General features: G+C 40.1%; 1 protein-coding gene across 3 annotated transcripts in view; it reads right to left on the bottom strand.

Annotated features, from left to right (window-relative positions):
- The window catches only part of LOC127419430 (tumor protein p53-inducible protein 11-like), a 72,702-nt gene extending 51,299 nt beyond the window's left edge, over window positions 1-21,403 (bottom strand). The window contains exons 1-2 of one of the 3 annotated variants that reach the window (XM_051661016.1): window positions 21,301-21,326; window positions 9,261-9,428 (exon numbers count right to left, since the gene is read on the bottom strand). In XM_051661016.1, the coding sequence (XP_051516976.1) occupies window positions 9,261-9,313 (53 nt within the window). In that variant the 5' untranslated portion in view covers window positions 9,314-9,428; window positions 21,301-21,326. Of the gene's footprint in view, window positions 1-9,260; window positions 9,429-21,300 lie in introns of all 3 variants that reach the window. The other 2 variants (XM_051660844.1, XM_051660930.1) reach the window with 2 other exon arrangements.
- Between the last annotated feature and the right edge of the window lie 1,257 nt (window positions 21,404-22,660).

The following is a 22,660-nucleotide window of genomic DNA, read 5'->3' as shown; positions in this document are numbered from 1 at the left end:
GCATTGACATTATGAAAATTGCTAGTGCAAGCAACATTAAAAAGATACACAAGAACAGCTATGGCCATAAAGCAAAAGGAGCGAGGATTGTACTCTCCTTTGTTCCAGAACCTAGTGAGCTGCCTACGTAGGTAGCATTTTAATGCATTTTTCTGGGCACGTTCTTGATACACAGATTGTACTAAAAGGTAGGCAGCATAATTATGATGTTTAAGATAATGTAATATTGCATGTATACTTCACAGTTCTATCAGAAAGACTCAACATAATTTGAATTAATACAAATGAAAAGATACTTATATCATTTGGCGAAAGCCACGTCATATGGTTCAGAACTCAGATGCTGCTTGAACCATCAGATCCTGCCGGAGGCGATAACGGCAGGGGAGCGGAGCTTACCCCAAAAGGAACAAGGACCTAATTTAACCTAAGCCACCAAAAGAAAAGAAAAAACAGGACACAACCAGGTCTTCAGATGATGAGGGACTAATCTGAATGAAGTATAAATTAATGATGCAAACGTAAGCCTGTACATGGCTGTACCACATGCTACTATTGTACCATACCCTGCAGAAGGGTAGGCTATCTTATGAGAATGTGTGAGCCTTGTTTGTGCAATATCTTTGCAGACGGGTAAACAATGATTGTGAATGAGCCCTTGCTTATAATTGAGCCCTTGCGAAAAGGCAGGCATGGTTGTGCAGTGCCCCTGCAAATGTACAAAACAACGTTTACGTTTGAGCCCTACAATAAGGTAACATCATCTGCACAATACCCCAGCAAAATGACAAATGGCATTTTGTGTTTGAGCCCTAGATAAGGGAGACATTGTTTGTGCAATACCTTTGCAAAAGAATAGAAACATTTTGCGATTGAACAACATTTTGCATTTGACAACATTTTGTGTTTGAGCCCTATGATGAAGATGAGCATTATTTGCACAATACCCCTGCAAAGATGAACAAACCTTTGCCATGTGAAGGGAATTTAAATGCTTTCATATAAACCGCATGTGGTGTCATGGGATGCTAAGAAGCACACTCGAAGACATGCTGCAGTTACGGCACCTAGACAGCACATTTATGCTGCTTAGGAGATGAACTGAGTCGACAGCAGAAAACACACCGTGGTTGCGGTGTCATGGTTAGTTGCAGCTGCAGCACCTGGATGGTACATTTGGTGCCTAGCCAGGTGTCGTGGACTGAACGTGAATTTTCAATTCACGTGAAACTGGTGCTACTACACACAAACTCCAAAATATAACACAGGAACTCGATCTACCAGACTCATATCCCACCAAAAAAAATGCGACTTAAATCGGCTGTTAGGGAGTATTTAAATGACTGACTGAAGAAAACGGATTTAAATTATGCAGACAGAAGTCATAGAAAGAAACACATCCTACAAATGGGACAAGATGCTCCACTAGTCGTAGTTAATATCAGCGAGTAAACTTTGAAAAGTTTCGTCCTCATTATTTAAAGCATTGCTTCTGTACAATTTCATCGCGTTCAACAATAAATGACAATTTTCGTCATTATCGGACTTTAAATTGCCTGCTGTGAGCAATGTTCCCATTATTATGCATAGTCCACAGGCTTATTTGTAAGCTGTTGTGGACAGTAATTTTATAGAGTCTGTTGCCGATTCTTTATGTTGGGGTGTCTGACAGACAACAGATTACTTTAATAAACTGTTGCAGAAGAAAAAACTGTTGGATGCCTTGAACTAGGCTACATGTTGCGCACCCACAATAATCTTGCATTCACACACTTTTGAAGCACCTTGGTTACTGTACATTGAAGCACATCACTGAGCTTGGAATGCGCATAAGCAATGTCGTGCCTTAGATTGGAGCACCTCTTTTTATATACCTCGTATTTATTTTTTGTGCATTTATCAGTTTTCTTATTGTAGGGCTGCCCTTAGTGTCCACATACAGCATCCCCCAGAAATACGTCAACTAAGATGTTCAGCAGTGTTTCCTATTAATTACCTAGACTGTGGCACCACAGTCTAATTTGTCCTGCCACAGTTTCATAATGAACCAAAAATATTTTTACACTTCTCATAAAATTATATTCAACATTCTCTAATAAAAATGTTTTCTTCTGCAGTAAAGCTCCTGAAGTAAATGTACACTGTTTTAAAGGAGTTTTAGATATTATTTTGGAAAACAAACCAAAAAAGACTAATCAAAAACGTAATTTGTTCCAGTGTATAATGGGCTAACACTACACTCTCTCACCTTTATGTTCACTTCGATCCATCTTTAACTCACAAAAACAAACTTTCTCTTCTTAATAGAGCTGTGTATCGCCAATTTTCTTCACAATAAGATACACACCATGACACATTCAGTATATTATGATTCAAACTTCGCAAGCCATCATGTTATAATCTAGCTGCAGCAAACGCGTACGAGGGACGAGTGTCCCCATGCTAGAGTGTGCATCGGGTGCAGTTTCAATCTCTCCCCCTTCTCCTAGAAGCACCGCTGACTGCACAGAGAATTGCCATTTTCTGAGTTTGTTTATGACCCACTTCCTTATTATTTGAACTTTAATAAAGGATGCATTAAAGATACAGTGGTGTGAAAAAAAGTTTGCCCCCTTCCTGATTTCTTATTTTTTTGCATGTTTGTCACACTTAAATGTTTCAGATCATCAAACAAGTTTAAATATTAGTCAAAGATAACACAAGTAAACACAAAATGCAATTTTTAAATGAAGGTTGTTATTATTAAGGGAAAACAAAATCCAAACCTACATGGCCCTGTGTGAAAAAGTGATTGCCCCCTAAACCTAATAACTGGTTGGGCCACCCTTAGCAGCAACAACTGCAATCAAGCGTTTGCGATAACTTGCAATGAGTCTTTTACAGCGCTGTGGAGGAATTTTGGCCCACTCATCTTTGCAGAATTGTTGTAATTCAGCCACATTGGAGGGTTTTCGAGCATGAACTGCCTTTTTAAGGTCATGCCACAGCATCTCAATAGGATTCAGGTCAGGACTTTGACTAGGCCACTCCAAAGTCTTCATTTTGTTTTTCTTCAGCCATTCAGAGGTGGACTTGCTGGTGTGTTTTGGATCATTGTCCTGCTGCAGAACCCAAGTTCGCTTCAGCTTGAGGTCACGAACAAATGGCCGGACATTCTCCTTCAGGATTTTTTGGTAGATAGCAGAATTCATGGTTCTATTTATCACAGCAAGTCTTCCAGGTCCTGAACCAGCAAAACAGCCCCAGACCTTCACACTACCACCACCATATTTTACTGTTGGTATGATGTTCTTTTTCTGAAATGCGGTGTTACTTTTACGCCAGATGTAATGGGACACACACACACCTTCCAAAAAGTTCAACTTTTGTCTTGTCAGTCCACAGAGTATTTTCCCAAAAGTCTTGGGGATCATCAAGATGTTTTCTGGCAAAAATGAGACGAGCCTTAATGTTCTTTTTGCTCAGCAGTGGTTTTCATCTTGGAACTCTGCCATACAGGCCATTTTTGCCCAGTCTCTTTCTTATGGTGGAGTCATGAACACTGACCTTTAACTGAGGCAAGTGAGGCCTGCAGTTCTTTGGATGTTGTTGTGGGGTCTTTTGTAACCTCTTGGATGAGTCGTCGCTGCGCTCTTGGGGTAATTTTGGTCGGCCGGCCACTCCTGGGAAGGTTCACCACTGTTCCATGTTTTCGCCATTTGTGGATAATGGCTCTCACTGTGGTTCTCTGGAGTCTCAAAGCTTTAGAAATGGCTTTATAACCTTTTCCAGACTGATAGATCTCAATTATGTTCTTTCTCATTTGTTCCTGAATTTCAGGAAGGGGGCAAACACTTTTTCACACCACTGTATAACGCCAGGTTGTTTGCTTTTTAGACGCTCTGACATGCGAGTTTTACTTAAGTGGAATGGCAGTGCTTCTGTATTTAATTATTTTGTATTTTTGCATTATAATTCCCCTATACTTTGCAATCTACATCACCTTTTTGACTCTTTGGAAAGTTTGGAGTGGGTCTGGACTGTGAACTGTTTTCTTCCTCTCCTCAATCAGACGCAAGATGCAGTGCTGCTCTCGCGCACCATCAGTTTCAGATGATTTCATGTTTTTGTTGACAATTTTTTATCGTCGACGTTGTCGATAACGTTGACTAATTGTTTCAACCCTAGTAACCACTTTTGCTTCATTTCTTTGATGGCTGACAGGGCTCGACATTAACGCTTGTCCGGGACAAGTGGATTTTTGAAGGGGCAAGTGAAAGGGAATTTTGCTTGCCCAAGTGGACAAGCAGACTGATTAAAATGTGACGTCAATAACAAAAAAATAACCAGCTATATTTGTGATAGCCTAGGCCTGTGTCACTTATTAGAAAGTTAATATTCTTATTCTGCTGTTGAAAGTAATCCAGAGCATGTAATTTTATAATTCGCTAGCGATCCAGTAACAGCTGTGCCCTGTTTGATTGACAGGCGGCGTATGTGTGTGTGCTGAACATACGTGTGTTCCGAAAATGCTTGCGCTAATGCGCGCCTGAACAGTCAAATACATTTAAATTATACATTTATATTATATTATTATAAGATAAATTACGCAAAATGCCAGTCTTGGTGAGGTATTCATGCAAACACAAAGAGTGATGTCTAAAGTGAACATAAACAGCAGAGAAAATTTATTAATGTATTAATTTGTATTAAAATGTCGGCCATGTAAGTATAAATGTAAGCTAACAGACCTGCTACTGTCTAGTTTGTCATAATAATCAAACAACTATAATAAGAAAAACGAGAAAATGCTCACTGCTCTTGACTGGGTAACTTTAGTAGCTTTAAAATGTATTAATATATTATAATCATACAGTAAAGACCAGTAGTAGTTTTATGTTGTATTTCATTCTGAATGTTTGCATGAATGCTTGATAGCCTACTGCTGATAAAAACTTTTAAAGCTGTTAAAAAAAAGCACTGACTTTTCTTAATTTGTATTTTTTGTTCTATTATTTTTATTATTATTTATTTATATTCATTGCTGTTTTTATTGTTATTTTACTGACTGTTTACTAGTCTTGAATATTTACTTAAGCACTTGAAACCATTCTTCCATAATTAACAAATTGGTTAGTGTTTATTTGTTGTGGTTTTAAAGCTGGTATTGAGAATCGTCAAATTTCTCTACAGACTACTGACATTTTGGTATTGTTATAATGTATAGCCTTTATTGTACATGGTAGGTCTTGCTGGAATAACATGATGAAAAAGTAGATCTCATTCCATAGAAGTGTGAGCACCCCTGCTGTAAATGATGGCGATGGAGGCTTTTCTGTATCTGACTACCATCCGTAACATAAAATATTTACCCTATGACAATAGCCTCCTCCCCTACCCAGTGCAGTTTACATTTCTGTCGCAGAGAATTGAGTTGATTGCATAGGTACACTACTAGGTTGGGCATTGGTCAGCATTTTAGAAAAATATATAACATGTTTTTGACATTACTTGAGCATGTAACTTAAATGTCCTTTTTTCTCTCCGGACAAGTAACTTTTTTACTTGGACAAGTGAATGACCAATTTATTTGTCCGGAGGACAAGCACATGACAATGCTTAATATCGAGCTCAAATGTATGCTCTAGTCGATTTTGTGTTTTGACCATTTGTGAACTGCGTTAAACTCCGTCTCGTTTACCAAGCTTTGTGGGTGTGACTTTTTTTGCCGTGTCATCACCATTCATATCTATACAAGCAATGTGATTATTATTAAATTACTACTAGAGCACAAACTTGTTTACAAGAGCACAAAGTTCTTCATAGATCTAGCCTCTAAATTTTGCTCTCAAAGTGCACCAGATTGATGCATTTAACTTTAAAATGTAAAACATTTTCTTCCGGGTGAGCATGCCCCCAACTCCCCTACAGGGTCCGAGGTCCACCCACCACCGTCTCACAAAATCCTGTGGGAAACACTGTATATGAAGTGCATTTTTTGCATCAGTGCTGTTCTATAATAAGAAAAATGGCAAATAATCGTAAAACTGGTTCACTGCAATTGTTTCTCAGACGGTTATCTCACCATCAAAAACTCTCTAATTGGAACACAATCTGCATTGTGCCGTTAATGAAATACAGAAGTGTAATGAGCAATGCCTAGGTGTCAGAGGACATGTAGCAATGATGATGCTTCCCCTTAAAGGAAACATGGATGTGGACATATGAGAAAAGAAAACAGCGTGATTTGACGTGCAATAGGAGCGAAAACGCAACGCAAGAAGCATCATCTTGACGGAAGATCGGACCCCATGTATTGAGGTACTTGTGCGTAAAGACATGCATGAATATTGGAACCTACTTCCCTAACACAACAATGCTCAGGCATGCAAACACTGTGGTAACATTTGAGAAAAGTGCCCGCGTGCCTGAGTGGCGCGGTCGCCGTGCTGCGAAATGCACAATCACCTAACATGATCGTTGAAAACCGAATGCTCTAGTAAAATAAATATTGCTGCTTGAACCAATATTAATGCATTATAAAGCTTATGATGAACAGAGGATTGAGAACATTGGAAGCAGAAAGTCTGAAACCCCATCTACCGCCAGGTACAGTATTTGAATTGACGATTGTTCTCCAAAAGAAGAATAGACTGAGAACTTAGCGTATTTTCCTGATGGAGACCGGCTGGTGACGAGCGTGATGGCTGATGAAGAGCATGAACATCAAGAGGGCTTTTTACACTTGAAATCATTAACCCCAGGTTATTCTAAACCCTGGATAAACAGAATCCTGGGTTATCCTGTTCCAATGTTTCACACTGTACATTCGTAAACCCCAGGTTAACGTTCTTTTCAGAATCAGAATCTTCAGAATCTTATTTGCATATTTGCGGTGTCGATAACACTGATTGGACGAAAGCAGCTTGCGACAGACACGCAACCTGTCAATGTAGCTGCTCTGCTCTTCTGTAAAATGTCACCAAGCAAATCATCTCTGTTTGTCTTTCGTCTTCTGAAATAGGCCAAAAAACTTGGAATACTGTTTCTTCTTCACAGCAGTTATCGTGTTTGCCACCACTGTTCGACCCTTAACTGGATTCCCTCAGATGGAGAATGTAAGCAGCGTGTGAAAGTTTCAGCGATGGTTCAAAGTGTATGAATATTTAATGAAGTAAGTACTGAGGCTTTATTTGATTGGTTGTCTGTTGCTAAACAACTTTCTGTTACATTAAAATACTGCATCATTTCACACTGTATAACTTTGGCACCGCAACGCGGGGTTAACCCCGCATATGCGGTGCTAACCCTGCTCCGGAGCAGGGTTTCATAATAATCCCGGGTAAACAGCGGTGCTAACCCCCTTTCAAAGTTACAAGTGTGAAACGTTGCTTTACCCAGCGTTAAAAGCAGGGTTTAGGATGAAGATAACCCACAGTTAAGCGCAGTGTGAAAAGCCCTAAGGTGAGTGATCTTCCAACCTGAAGCAACTGTTGCTTGGAGGAGCGAGGCATGAGTATAACATGATGTGTGTTTCACTCACATGCGTGTGAGTGAAAACACGGAAGTATGCGAACAATGAGAGGCAGCTGGCTGGCTTATGAAGTGGAGGCTGTATTGTGATTGGATGAGATGTCTGACTGAATGAATCCTGAGATCTTCCTGCTATAAATACGCTAACGCTTACATTGCGTACAATGCGTATTTTGCAACAAACAATCCAAGATGGTGGACGAAGCAAGAGAAATGCTGAATACAAATATAGCCAACTTATAATTCATTCAACACCGAAAGGCATTGCTAAAAACAGTTCACTTAAATTTTTTACCCAATATTTGCATATGCTATGAAGCAATGTATTAATGCTTATTAAAGTATCAATTTACTAGCTTAACAACATGCTCCAACCAAACTCTAGCTGGACCAGGCTGAAATTTTGTTTTGCATTTTAAGCATGATCTGTGCTAAAGAAGCACATTTTATGATACAATTGTTGTCAAAATTTTATTACTGATTTTAAATATTTGATTTGATCATAAGCTTAACCAACCATTTTGGAGATTTTTATCTTTTGCCATTCAAGCAGACGAGGGGTAAGGCTGGGTGGTGGCCACAGGGAACTGAACAGCCTTGTAGGCAGCCGCAGCAGACTGGACTGACTGGGAGGTGGCCGCTGGTGAGGGGTTAGTCTGAACAAAGGTTGAGACCAGTGACGGTCCCTGGGCACAAGTCAGACAGGACAGCGACCGCTGGCGAGAGGTGAGGGGCCAATGTGGGGCAGCGGCAGCTGCCCAGTCAGTGAAGTTCCCTGCGGCCACCGCCCAGCCGGTACATTCCCTTGCGGCCGCCACCCAGACTGACTCCTGTCTAGCAACTGGACTGACTGGGTGGCTTCCGCTTGCAAAGGGTCAGTCTGGACAACAACCACTGGACATTGGGTGGCAGTCAAAAGGGAATGGACCAGCTGGGCAGTGGCCACAGGGAACTGGACTGACTAGGCGGCTGCCGCTGGTGAGAGATCAGTCTGGACAGTGGCCGCTGGACACAGGTCAGACAGGACAGCTGGCAAGAGGTCAAGCTGGGCAGCGGCTGCTGGTGAGGGATCAGTCTGTGCAGCAGCCACAGGGAACTGGACGGAATGGGCGACAGCCGCAGGTGAGGGGTCAGACAGGGTGTTGGTGGCTGCTGAGATGGTTGATGGAATGCTAGCAGCCTCCAGGGGAGTTGCAGCTAACTTAGACCCCTCGTGCCGATTTGCAGCTGACTCAGACCCCTCAAGGCGAGCTGCAGCTGACTAGGTCCCCTAGTGCCAAGCTGCAGCAGACTCGGACACAAGAACCCACCTCTTCCTCGTCCAATTCCTTCTGTTGGTGTTGGAGATGACTGCAGATGGCTCAGCCGCCTCCTGGTGGTCAGCCACGGGCTCTGCCGCCTCCTGGCAGTCAGCAGCGGGCTCGGCCACCTCCAGATGGGCAGCAATGGGCTCTGGTGTGGAACTCTGTCTCTTCCTCCTCCTACTCTGAGTGGTGGAAAGAGCGGCTGCTGCGCCCACCGCCGGTGAGAAAGTATCGATGTCCTCGGGCTGGGATTAAGAGCGGAAGAAATGAATTCATCCCATTTCAAAGCCAGTCTAATGGTCATGGAAAGACTTCCCCCTTCACCCCCACCAGGAATACAAGATTTGTTGGGTTCAGCCAGACTGTCATAAAGAGATCAATAAGGCAGATTGAGCCTGACTGAAGCCAAGGCCCGAGGATAATACCAAAAACTACAACACATACCTCCTCAACGACTTATCCACTTGATGGTGCTCGAAGAGCCTCTTGGTTTGCATGGCACTTTGGGGTGCAGGGGAACAGGGTTTAAACTGAAAAAAACTAATTGCTGCTGGGTCCCATCTTGGTCAGATCATTCTGTCATGGAATTGCAAGACTAGAATGAGGACCCAACTGCAGGAATGCAAAAAAATGAATACTTTGTTAAACAAAGGTAAAAAAAAAAAAAAAAACAAACTCTCACGAGGGAGAAAAACAAACAAAACAGAGTACACATTAAAAAAAGGACTGACTAGAAGGAATGAAACTGGAATTATAAACAGACTCACCAACACACAAAACTATCTGACAAACACAAGAGGGAAGAAGGCACATTATACAGCATGTAGGAAAGGCACATGAGGAACAGATGAAGACAATCAACATAACGAGGACTAGACTAGGGTTGAGGCCAGTAGGAAAGGGGGCAGAGTAGGGAGAGTACATGCCAAACACAAACACAGACTCAGCCATTCACGAAACAAACAAACGCAGACAGAAAACAGACAGGGACCATAGGGCAGACAGAGCAGGATCATGACAAGAAGCTGTACTTGTTTGGATAAAAAAATAGCATCCGGCAGGCTACCCAGAGGCGTTACAAATATGGACGCCGAGTGACCTGACTTTGTTTACAGGGAATTTGGTTGAGTCTTCAGTACGCTTCGCATGGGGAGCGTTACTTGTATGATGCAGAGACATATTTTAGCTTTGTATTGTAGCTTTATCATGTACAGTGTTCCAAGTCAGTCACATATGAGGTTTAATTTCGATTAGGATTCTGCCTATATGTACGTAGGCAGTAGACAGCAAGGAAGCTCACAAAGTTTTAGAACAAAGCCCATGTGTACAGCAGACATCCGGACACTTGGATTTCCATTAAACATCACCCAACAAAGACATCAGTAATGACCTTGATGTTAGACACTTGATTAAAACTGTTATTCTTTTAAAAGCAGGCCTTTGAATGTGCATGGATCAGTTCCCTTCCTTAGACACAAGTGCTAAGTGAATAAAAGATTGAGCTATCAGAATTACAATCCTGACAAAAGTCTGTTCTTGCATAAACCTCACCTTCAAGTCAGAATCAAAAAATGAATTTTACCCAAACCTTGAAAATTCCTCTGTGGAACACTAAAATAAATAAATGATACAATGTTGAGTAAACATTGGCTAAATAAACAGCAACATTAGAAACTAAGCATCTCATAAAACCATCATATTTCATTAATCTTAATCAGCTCACCATCTGTACATCTATTACTTTACAATATTAGGCCAAAGACTGTACAAACAAAATTTAAACAGATGATGTAATAAGCATTTCCAAAACAGAGAATTTGTTTAATAAACAATATGCTTGGGTACTTTCCTTTCTGTTTACATGATTTTTCTTTATGCTCTCTTGCCAAATAGACTTGCAAGAAAGGTCATGTTTCTTGCAAGTTGTAGTTAGTGTTTTATGATGACTAAAATAGCAAGTTCAAGTATTGACCAAGATGAGGGCTTTTAAATTCGGAGAAGGGGGTGTTAGTCTGCCAAATGCAGATGACTGCCGCAGCTGGGGTGGAGTGTTTGGTCCTGATGATAACAAGACCAGTCCGTTGGCTTCAATAGCCGTAGTTCCACTGTTGGGCCAAATGAGGGCATGCTAGTGAGTGCCAAGGCCAGTTGCATTCCCACTGTCACTTCAGGGGCTTAATCGTACCTCCTTGGGGCTTACAATGGCCTTTGGCCTGGCGATTACCCTTGGGCTAAAGAAGGCAAACTGGGGATTGAGGCGGGGTCAATGTCAAAGGTGGACTTTGGCGAGATACTCATGCTGCATTTCATTCAGGTCGGAAGTGGGATATTCCTACTTGAATTCTCCGATCTACGACCATAAAGGAATTTCATTGCCAAATGCTCGGAAAATTACATTTAAACAATCAAAACTCCTGTTAGCTTAACAGGGATTTGTCTGTCACCAGAGACGTCTCCTAGCAACCCAACTGATAAACAATGCTGCTACGCTAGCATTTGTGCTACAGGTGTACGATTAGGACTGGGTATTGCCAGCCACCTCACGATACGATACGTATCACGATACATCATGATACAATATATTGCGATACATCACAATATTATGGTTCGGTTTCCTTATGATTCACGTGCTCTCAATTTCATTCCAATAAATATTGGTATATTTCCATTATGTCCATTTTGCCAAGTCCAAGTTAATGCTTTTTATCAGTAGCTTTTCAACACTTTGGTCATATTTTAGCTTTTAAAAATATACAAATTTCATGTATTCCATCAATAAATATGATATCAAAACATCGCATGTGTGTGTGTGTTTATTGTTTAGATGGCTAATTTCTAATTTGTCCTATTTACAAGTATTTACATCAATATGTAGAACACATGCTAAAACCCGGTACTGGTTCTTCAAGGACAGGGACTTTAAAGCGAATAGTCGAATGTCCGATTAGAGTAAAATATTTTTTTTTATTAATTTTCTTTTTTATTTAATTTTCAAAAAACAAAAAACAAACATACACAAAAAATAACTATACAGGCCAACAATTACTGGGGAAAAAATTGGGAAAATAAATGAAAAATAAATAAAATGTATACAAATATTTTTTTTTAATTTTTTTTTTTTTTTTTGAGAAATAATACATAAGAATAACAATCTTAATAATACTAACATCAAAGAGAGAGGGACAAACATTTCTAAATAATCAATGCAAATAACATGCATGAAGAATGAATACAACCATAAGGTTTTACCCATCTGAATGGTCTTATTTTGGGACCAACTCATAACTATTAAGTAATAAAGCAATAGAGAAGAAAAGAAAGGAGAAGAAAAGAAAGAGAGAAAAAAACAGGGCAGTGGAAAAAAAAGAAGTTGGGGGTGAAGGGACATCAAATTCATTAGGAGGTCCAGTATAAGCAAAAAAGGGATAGAGATGAGTCACCACTGAGAAGACAAATGCAAGGAGTAGGCCTTATATTAATTCCTAGAAGTTTAGAAATGATTGTCATAACATGGGTCCAGACATTCCTATTAATGCTACATTCCCAGAACATATGAATAGTTGTACCTTGCGTCTGCTCCTGACAATGAGTGCAATTAGGAATTGCCACCAGTTTCATCTTGAAGCATTTAACATTTTTGTAGTTTTTTTTATCAACATCTAACTGTAAAGAACAAAGAGGGAATTTTAAGAGACCATATCAATGACAAATTGATTACAGTATGTGGATCTCATCTTTGGACATATATTACAAGGCAAACCCAACTTTTACACTCAACACAGTGAAAGGATGCTGACTCGGAGCTGAATTGGTGAGTGAAATCTGAAATATTATCATGCAGTGGCTAATTACAGACTAGGGGTCAACCGATACTTTTTTAGGGCTGATACCGATAATGATTATTAGTAATCAAGGAGACCGATACCTGATATTTGGGGACTATACACAGTATATTTGCAGTAAAAATTACAATTTTTGTGTCAAAATTTACACTAACACAAACTCCAACACAAAACGTCCTTTAAATGCCAAAGAACATGTGTTTAATGAAATACTGCAAAACAGAACATTTCAATATTATCTTTTGAAAAATACTGGAAAACAAAATATCAACTTTATTTTTTCAAACATAAAGTGTAGGGAGCTCCTAAAAGCATTTATTTTGAACTGAAACTTTAAATATATAAAAATAATGAACTAAACAGCTCACAACAGAATGTTATGTATTAACATGTGATAACAGACGAGACTCAATGTTATTGGAGTTGACACTCTTCATGTAGCTTGCTGGCTAGCCCGTTTAGTCAAGTGCAAAAAGGGCATTGGGATTTTATTCACAATGGTGAAAGATTTAATGCTAGCAAAGTTGACGTTACGTTTGCTAAACCTCCTAACGTTGGTTAGCTAGCTACCACCATCAATGCCATCATCAGCTATAACATATAAAACACTAACTCATACGGGGGCGAGTTCTCCGTTAAATCAGTCCTTATCTCTGCCTGCCATCTATATTGCTGCTCACTGTATTTCTCCATTAAGGTTTACTGTCGTTGAAATAACAGCATCTGCAGCTCTACTATGCGGCGCCTCGTGTCACGGGCTGGGGGAGAGAGGCAACTCATGCGGAGCACGACAGGGCATTAATGAAGCGTGTTCAGTGCTAGAGAAAAATATTTAAAGATATAGTGACAAAACAGCACCGTTGTTTTGTCACGCTACTAACCTAAAGTGTAAAAATGGTGAGATGGGACAACCGTTGTCATGATGTCAGCGGTCCGGATGGAACAAATCCGGGGACTGCTAATTGGTTACCACTGGCATATAGTACTGTGATGTGTAATGCAACTTCAGTATCTGCATTCTTACCTTTTAAAACAGCTCGTCCACTCAGATGCATCTTTCTCTCACTGCTTTCCTCTTTCCCACCTCTCCCCCACGAATATGGAGTACAGTGTGGATTGGCCATTTACTCGTGAGTCATGACACATAACCAATCCGATAATACTGTGGGTGGGACATTGAGCCAGACTACAAGCAGTAACTTTCAGAGAGAGGCAGTGGCATCAGAGCAAACGGAGCGCATTTCAAAATTTATCGGCAATCAGATCAGACAAAATAGGGATTCTGATTATTAGAAAGATTATGAATATCGTATCCGCATATGTGAGTGATATACTCATAGAGTAAAAGATTGCTTTTCGGATTTTAAGAATCAATATCGATATAAACAAATGAAGATCGCGGTTAGTCTGAAAATCAATATTTTTGCACAGCCCTGGTGTTAAATGCGTGAGAGAGTTCCAGCGTGTCTGTGAGAGAAACGGGCAGTTTCAGTCTCTCTTGCGTCTCATATAGAAGCATCTCTGACTGCACTAAGAAATGCCATTCTGAGTTTGCACTTATTTAGACGACCTGCTTCATCTTTATTGAACTGTTGGACATGACATGAATACAGAAATAGCTGAATAAAAATATCGATACAGGGATCTAAAGTACAATATTGTGAGGAAAAGTATCGCAATATATCGATATTTGATAGTATTGCCACAGCCCTATGTACGATCATCAAAAGAGAGTTTAATTTACTGTGTTTTGTACACCTGTCTCTGCAAATATTTGTTAAACAAGATTTAATATCATGTTATGTATTAATTTTGACTCATTGCTCAATATAATTTAATAAAACTGAATGTTTATTACTAACTTTGTACATCTCTGCGCTGTAAAAAAAAAAATCCAGTTGTTTTTACAAAAAAAAATAAGCTGCGTTTGCCAGAATAATTATGTAAAAAATACAGTAAAAATGTAAAACACTTTACAGAACAATCTGTAAATTTTAAAGTTTAAAACTGTTGTTTTTACAGTATATTTTACAGTGCAGTACCGTCGTTTATATTTTTTAATTATAAACTTAATATATTAACCTTCTGAAACTGTAAAAATCTGCTTTTCACTTTATAATATATTGTTAATCACCATAGTAATTACAAAAGGGCACATGATGACATGAAGTTCATCAATAGTGGCCCTTCCAAGAGCAATGACCAATAAACATGTAGAGACAGTGCTTAGTGTCACTCATACAAACACTAAACACCATCAGGGTAACATATGTGAAATTAAAGCCGTGGTAACTACTCGTTAACCAATTTAGTATTTTTTATTTATTTTTACTGTTGCATTTTCACAGTCACAAGGAGATTATGGAAATTTTTTACAGTGTGGGTGCCAACATGTTTGTGTGACATCACGCACCTGCATCTCGGCAAAAAAAATTGCGGACACGTTACAAATCCGTTAAGATGCACAATGGACAAAGCGGTGCCCAAAGGAAGAGCTTTCCATGGTTCGAGATCATTGACGGTGTGCTGGGACATCGTCCAGCAGTTAGTGGAGAGACCACTCGGGACACCATGGCAGTTGAAGTCGGTGAGTTGTCAGTGGTTACTTATCTTCCTAGCTAGCTAATGCTTATATACAATATAAACTTGATATTCTAGATAACTAGATAGCATGCGTATTTGGTTTGGATTGTGAAATGGGCGGGGTGTGTGAAGTTTGCACCAGGAAGGCGTATTAAGGGCGGGTTTCAGGGCAACACTGTGGGGGTTTTGGCATGCAAGATGGGAATGCAGAGCTATATAGGTCTCGTGACTCGAGGTACGAGGCTATTGGCCACGGCTGACCAGTTTATGGCCCTGGCTCGCACTGGCCTGATAGTGGAAAAGTGGCTAATGATGTCCAGATGTAGGGTCTTTAATCTGATTCAGGCCGCAATAGGAGGCTAACTGAGAGACACTCTTCAGAACTTCAGATACATAAGGTTTGATAAACTTGAAAAGCTGCTTGATATTTTCACACCTACAGCAACATCCAAATCAAATACCAGACTGTGAATCCAATGCGCTATGTGAGAATAAATCATGCATGCTATACTGCTTTTTAAATGCATTGCCCTCAAAGGTCACAGTCCTAATCTGAACACCTACAAGTCTGCCATTCAAATCACCTAGTTATGGGAACAAAGTTTCCTCCTGGCCCTTTTCTGGCCTCTGGCTTAGTGATGCTTCAGTCATTTCACTAAGCTTGGAGCCATTGACATAATCAGAGCTGGTAATATTTCACTTCATAAAGCACAGCATGCATCGTGACTCACTCCTGAGCTCTCACAGAAGAAGGGATTTCTTCACCAAAAGGACACAAAGTCTGAATAGGCTTTAAGAAAATTTTCATCTAATAATGTCTTAAGTGTCCTGATTGCATTACCATGTGTGAGCTCTAAAAATCAAGCCAAGTTGATATAATAGGATTAATGTTCAGCAATGTTTATTATGAAAATTGTGAAAAGTTTTATTTTCATGTAATTAAAAGACATTTATTCAAAATTCAGGATAATATTTTACATTTGTGATAAAAGTCTATAAAGGCTTTTATTTTAAATTTTTAGGGAGTTTTTCCCTGTCACTGTCTACTAGCTTGCTTTATTGGGGATTTGAAAGGCGTTATTTTTAGTAAAGCTGCTAGGAGGAAAAAAAATATTGTGGAAAATGCTATAAACTAATAAATTGAACTGAACTGAATACGTATGTTATTTTCATACAGAAGGCAAGATTTTCAAAGAATAATGACTGAAAGTAGTAATATGGCTGTGGAAGACGTGGAATATACAGTAGGGCACAAGTTGTATGGACTACTTTTATGGTCCATTATAGCCATTCTGCTAAATCTGCTAAATGTCTTTTGTGTTCACAACAGCTAAACCCATGTAACCTTTGCTCTAAACATGGAACTAATTTTATGTACATGCAATGTATAGTCATACTCAATATCAAAAGTGCAATCTTTTGATATTGATAGAATATATCTTAAAAATCAAAATAGACGTTTCTTTTTGTATCTATTTAACTAATAAGCCTTTGAATGGTCAATTACTTTGTTCTAAGCTAGTAAAAACTGAAAAAGAAAAAAAGTGCCTCATAATTTAATTTAAATCACTTGCTATTTAGAAAAAAATCAATGAGACCTGAGATTTATTTTCTGCATGAGTAACACAATTATGCTGTTAATAAATTTAGAAATCATAAAACATTATGCTATTAAAGACTGACAATGAACATCAATAGGTTTGTGTAAAAAATAAATCGATAATTAAAACTTTATTAACTTCAAAAATTATTTCCAGCCAGCAGTCGGCGCATAAGTGACGTTAATACAACTGAATAATGTATTGAGGGGAATTCAAATGAGCTATATATCTCTGTCCATTTATAAGTCTTGATCAGTGGTCGACCAATAAATCGCTGAGTCCGATAAATCGGCGATATTCGGAATTGCTTAATTATTGGCATTGGCCGATAAATTTTCCCATTTAGCCAGTTTGTTTCTTAAGGCTGCGACGGTGCTGAGAATCATCTGATTGCACGTGAAGAAGCCGCCTGAGACATGTAAACGACCAATCACAGTTCGTTTTGTTGTTACGTGCCATCATGTAACCACAATAACAGAACGGTGTGCAAAGCAATTTAAAAGGTCCACATATCAGTGCCAGACCAGACACACAGATCATAATGTTAAAGTGCTCATCTGTTTCATTCTCCCTCTCTCTCAACAGTTCCCTGTTACTTTTAACTTGTCTTCTTTGATGATAAAAAGGCAAATATCAATCAAACTAATATCATATACCGTCTGCAAATATGCGGAAGCCTCGTTTAAGCAGATTATTAATTCATGCACCTCATGAAAATCCAGCGTTTTTCTTCCTGTTGAGCGCTCATATAATATCTTCCTCTGAAGCACATAAGGATCAAAACTCAGTTGTACATGATGGTCAGTCCATGGCAATCCAAGCATGTGATCCAGGCTGTGTAAGCTTTACCTGTTTGCTAATTGCTGGATCTGCACTACTGCGTGAGAGCAACTTCAAAAGCAAATGTGCACTGTACATACAATTGGTTTGATTCAGTCTTTTGTGAGAAAATGTGATTGCTAATGTGCACAAGCCATCCATGATTGCAAGACTACTGTGTTGTTTCCTTCTTCCTAATATATTAACAATTTCTTTATGTGCAAATAAATTACTAAAATTGGATGACTAAACAGAAGAAGCTGCTATCTACCATTTAAAACACAATCTTATTTTTTTTTTAAATTAAGATTTTTTTTACAAAGTTAAAGTTTTGTGTGAAATTTTGAGTTTATATAGAGTATAATTAGAGTTTATTCTTTTTTCTTTCTTTTTTTTTTTTTTTTTGACATTTATGTATCTATTATTTACTATATTAAATTGTGTATTGCAATGTGCCCATTGCATACGGCGCCCCAGCCCATCTTGGAGGCGTCTGTTGTAACCATGATGCACCTGGAGACCTGCTCTAGGGGAACCCCTGCCCGTAGAAATGCAAGGTTGGTCCAAGGGCTGAAGAGGCGGCGACAGATCAGCGTGATGGTCACGCGATGTGTCCCGCGGCACCATGCCCATCTCGGGACTCGCGTCTGATGCCAGTGCTGAAGCGGTCTCATATGCATCAACCCGTGCGGTGTGGCCACCGCTGAGGATGCCATATGCCACAGGAGCCTCTGAAAAAGTTTCAGTGGAACCGCTGCTCTCCGTCGGAACACCTTCAGACAGTTTAGCACCGACTGAGCGCGCTCGTTCGTGAGGCACGCTGTCATCGAGACTGAGTCCAACTCCAGACTGAGAAAAGTGATGCTCTGAACCGGGGAGAGCTTGCTCTTTTCCCAGTTGACCCGAAGCCCCAGTCAGCTGAGGTGCCGGAGCACGAGGTCCCTGTGTGTGCACAGCAACTCTCGAGAGTGAGCTAGGATTAGCCAGTCGTCGAGATAGTTGATGATGCGGATGCCCACTTCCCTTAGCGGGGCAAGGGCAGCCTCTGCGACCTTCGTGAAGACGCGAGGGGACAGGTCGAAGGGGAGGACCTTGTACTGGTACGCCTGGCCTTCGAAGGCAAACCGCAGGAAGGGTCTGTGTCGAGGTAAGACCGAGACGTGAAAGTACGCGTCCTTCAGGTCTACCGCCGTGAACCAATCTTGATGCCGGACACTCGCTAGAATGCGTTTTTGCGTCAGCATCTTGAACGGGATTCTGTGCAAAGCCCGGTTCAGTATTCGCAGGTCCAGGATTGGTCGCAACCCACCGCCTTTCTTCAGTACGATTCCCTTGGCGACGAGAGTTTCGGAAGCTCACGCCAGGTGGCGGCACTCTGCGGACACAAGTGCACCGCGAGCGCCTTATCCACCTGGGGGATCACCGAATACCCCCTGGCCGCTCCGCCATCGTGGGTAGCGAGAGCGGGGGAGCTGAAAGACCGGGACCGGGCAGTAAAAGGTGCCTCCCGCGATCTTGTCAGCTCCTTATGCACTTCCAGGAAGAAAGGAACAAGGGAGGGGCGTGGCCGTGGGTGGCGCCCTGAGCCCAGGAACCAATCGTCGACTGGACGAGCCCGCTCTCCGATGCTGCGCTTGATAACTCGTCTTTCTTACGAATGCAAGCCACGACCGCAACGTCGCCATGGTCATGTTCTCGCAGTGAGGACAAGACCCATCCATGAACGATGTCTCCGCGTGGGCAGCGCCCAGATACGTAAGACAGCGATCGTGGTCATCAGAAGCGGAGAGATATCGACCGCAACCAGGAATAACACACATCTTTAAAAAAAAATTCTGTGTGTGCCGCTCTTTTAGAAAGAAAATATACTCTTTTTTTTTTTTTTAGAATATACTCTTTTAGTTGTTTCTGCTGAAGAGCCCAGGGGCGTTCTCTGCACTCCACGGGTGCAGAGGGGGAGAAGCCGCTGAAATGCACCGTAGAATCCAGCAGATGAGGTGAATGAACTTCGTGGATGAATTCAGCTTCAATGAATAGAACCGCTCGGCTCCGAAGAGAAAATCTGAATGAGTGGTTGCATACCAGCTCCTTTTATACCCGAATGTCCGGGGGAGTGGCATGCAAATTCCACTTGCCAATTCTCATTGGCCTTTTTTCAAAAAAGCAGAGGAGTTTCGGGCTCCCAAGAGTGACCCCTAGTGTCACTACATCGACACAACGTCGAGTGAGTGACAGATAGGGAACTCCTTTAACTTTTAAGCACGTGGAACCACTGTCCATGATTCAAGTTCAGCCAAAGAGTTATTTTTGGAGTGTAATACACACCTCAAATGAAATTATACCAAACTTTAAAAATCAAGACAAATCATTGCTTCGTGTCTGACAGTAAGTGAAAGCCTTTTTCTGTCTTCATTCACATGTGATCAGTCAAATTCCCTACAATCTTGTTGAAGAGCAATTTCCAATTCTGCCTCAGTTATTGAGATGTATCCACTGGGGGAAAATGCCTTTAAACATAACTATGTAATATTCCAAATAATTTTAAAAGCCAATTTTAAGTGGCCAATCGTTATTACCGCTTACACCATATGAAACAATGTCCCTGACTCTTGCTGCATTGGAGAGTGCTTTAGGTGCAATTATGTGCTTCTGAAAAGTAGATGAGAGTGTGAACACTGGTTTCTGTGTTGTCGAATACAAAGTGGAAACGGTAAGACTGGATGCCCCAAGTACTAGCAAAAATGAGTTTAAATCAAGAATAACTTAATCAACTGTCCATCACAAATTCCAAAGAAACAAAAGCAGCTGATGTTGTCAAAATGATGTCCATCATCCAAACTGCCATTTAGAAAGTAATCCTGTATCCATAATCAAACAGACCCAAAGTATATTCAGAATTACATCATCCAAATGGGAAACACTGAGTACAAATGTGAATTCTGGCATTTATCAGATAAATACATAAATGATAACATCAGATAAATGCATAAACGAAAGAGTGAAACAGACCGTTGCAACCACTAAACAAGCACTTCTTTTTTTTTTTTTTTTGAAGAGAGATGCAGAGAAAGTATTACTCTTTACATTAACTGAGGATCTAAAAGGATTTTAGTTGTACGTGTATTGGATGAAGGAGATGATGAGATTCCCCCGTGATCACCCGTGGCGCGAGTGACAACTGCGGGTGTAATAACTTAGTTATAATTCTATTAACTATTATAAAAACAGTGCCCTTAATTCAAGCAGATCTGTCGTCTTTGTATTAAATGCACAATGTAAAAGCAACCACGTATGACAGACCACGCTGAGTTTTGAACGATGAGTAGATTTGTCTATTCTCTAACTTTTTCAATGTCAACCAGCAATGTGAGCTACACCTAAATCAGCAAACCATTTAATAATTTTAAGTATATCATAAGAGCTGTTAACTCCATTATATTAGTCGGACCAAACAGACGAGTACATAAGTAAGTATTTACACTGTGTGTACACTCCCTGGCTTAAAAAGGTGGGACACAAAAAACACTTTTGCCTTGAAACCAACATCAAAAATCAAACCAACAACGATCCAGGCTATAATGCTTGACTTTAAAAGAACTGACACATTTCATTAGACAAAGAAATTATAATCAGTTGTACCTTTTCTGGAAGGAGTACAAACAATCCGTGGTTTGCAGTATTGATGTAGTAGCCTGTGTGCGCGTGCTACAGTTTGACAATCAGTCCTGCACGAGCCACTCACACTTACCGTAAAGAATGATATAGAATCCTTCACGCGCAGTTGCGGGAATCTACCGTAACGATTGATGCTGCGAGAACCTTTAACACAGTTTATCTTAAATGTGAGTGAGTTGGTCTTGAAAAATAACTGCTTTATTGTGTCATTGTTTCAAAGAAACTTTAAACCCCATTGACTGTAGGATATATATATATATATATATATATATATATATATATATATATATATATATATATATATATATATATATATATATATAAATGGGGAATAGCAATGGGGACTAACAAAAGCCAGCATATTGAACTGGAGGGCATGCTGTCCTCAGCGTCAATCCAAAGTATTTTATGGGTTGGTAGTACTAGAGTACCTGTGTCTTATTGTAGCCTATCTATAATTACTGTGGCGGTGTGAACTGGATCACTCTGTCAAACTATGTAATTCTTGTTATCTTGTATGAAAAGTGCTTTAATCTCTCTCATAAAAACAAATCTGGGATATTTGCATGAGTGCCTCAGGAGGATATAGATCAGCATTAGGCTACAGATCTCTTTCAAATTCGTCCATGCAGAACAGGCATTTTCTTTTGCCCCTAAAACATGGAACAACACCACCACAAGATGGATATGAATTTATATTCATTCATGCATTTATTCAGTAATGTAAAAGAGAAAGCCACCCACTGGTCAGAAGGGGAATCTGCACCTTTTTCATAAAAAACAAAAAAAAAAGAAAAACATTAACTAAAACAAAATTAAATTAAATGAATACAGTCATGTATCAACAGGGCCGTTTCTGAGCATATGGGACCCTAAGTGAAATCCTACTTGGAGGCCCACCATCTCCCATGGAACTCATGCCTCCTGACTTGTATGTGCGCTTCAAAACTCTTGAGCGTGCACATGCCTGTGACATCTAGCTACAACTCACTCTTCTTGTTATCACATTCTCCCTTCCCTCTCTGGCCACAAGGGGGCCCCCCATAACTGTCTAATTGTGCCATAATAGCTGCCTTCTAACATGCAACTTTAGGTATATACAAAAAAAAAAAAATAAAATAAATATATATATATATATATATATATATATATATACAAAAAAAAATTAAACGACTTTACCTTGCGGGGCCCCCTGGTGGCTCATGGGCCTAAGCAGCCACAGCCGCTAATACCGCTTATACAATGGTGGCAAAAATATTGGCACCCTTGGTAAATGTGAGCAAAGAAGGCTGTGAAAAAAAAATCTGTATTGTTTATCCTTTTG

This window comes from Myxocyprinus asiaticus, chromosome 1 (genome assembly GCF_019703515.2).
Source record: "Myxocyprinus asiaticus isolate MX2 ecotype Aquarium Trade chromosome 1, UBuf_Myxa_2, whole genome shotgun sequence".
NCBI lineage: Eukaryota > Metazoa > Chordata > Actinopteri > Cypriniformes > Catostomidae > Myxocyprinus > Myxocyprinus asiaticus.
This window is presented reverse-complemented; position numbering and strand designations above follow the sequence as displayed.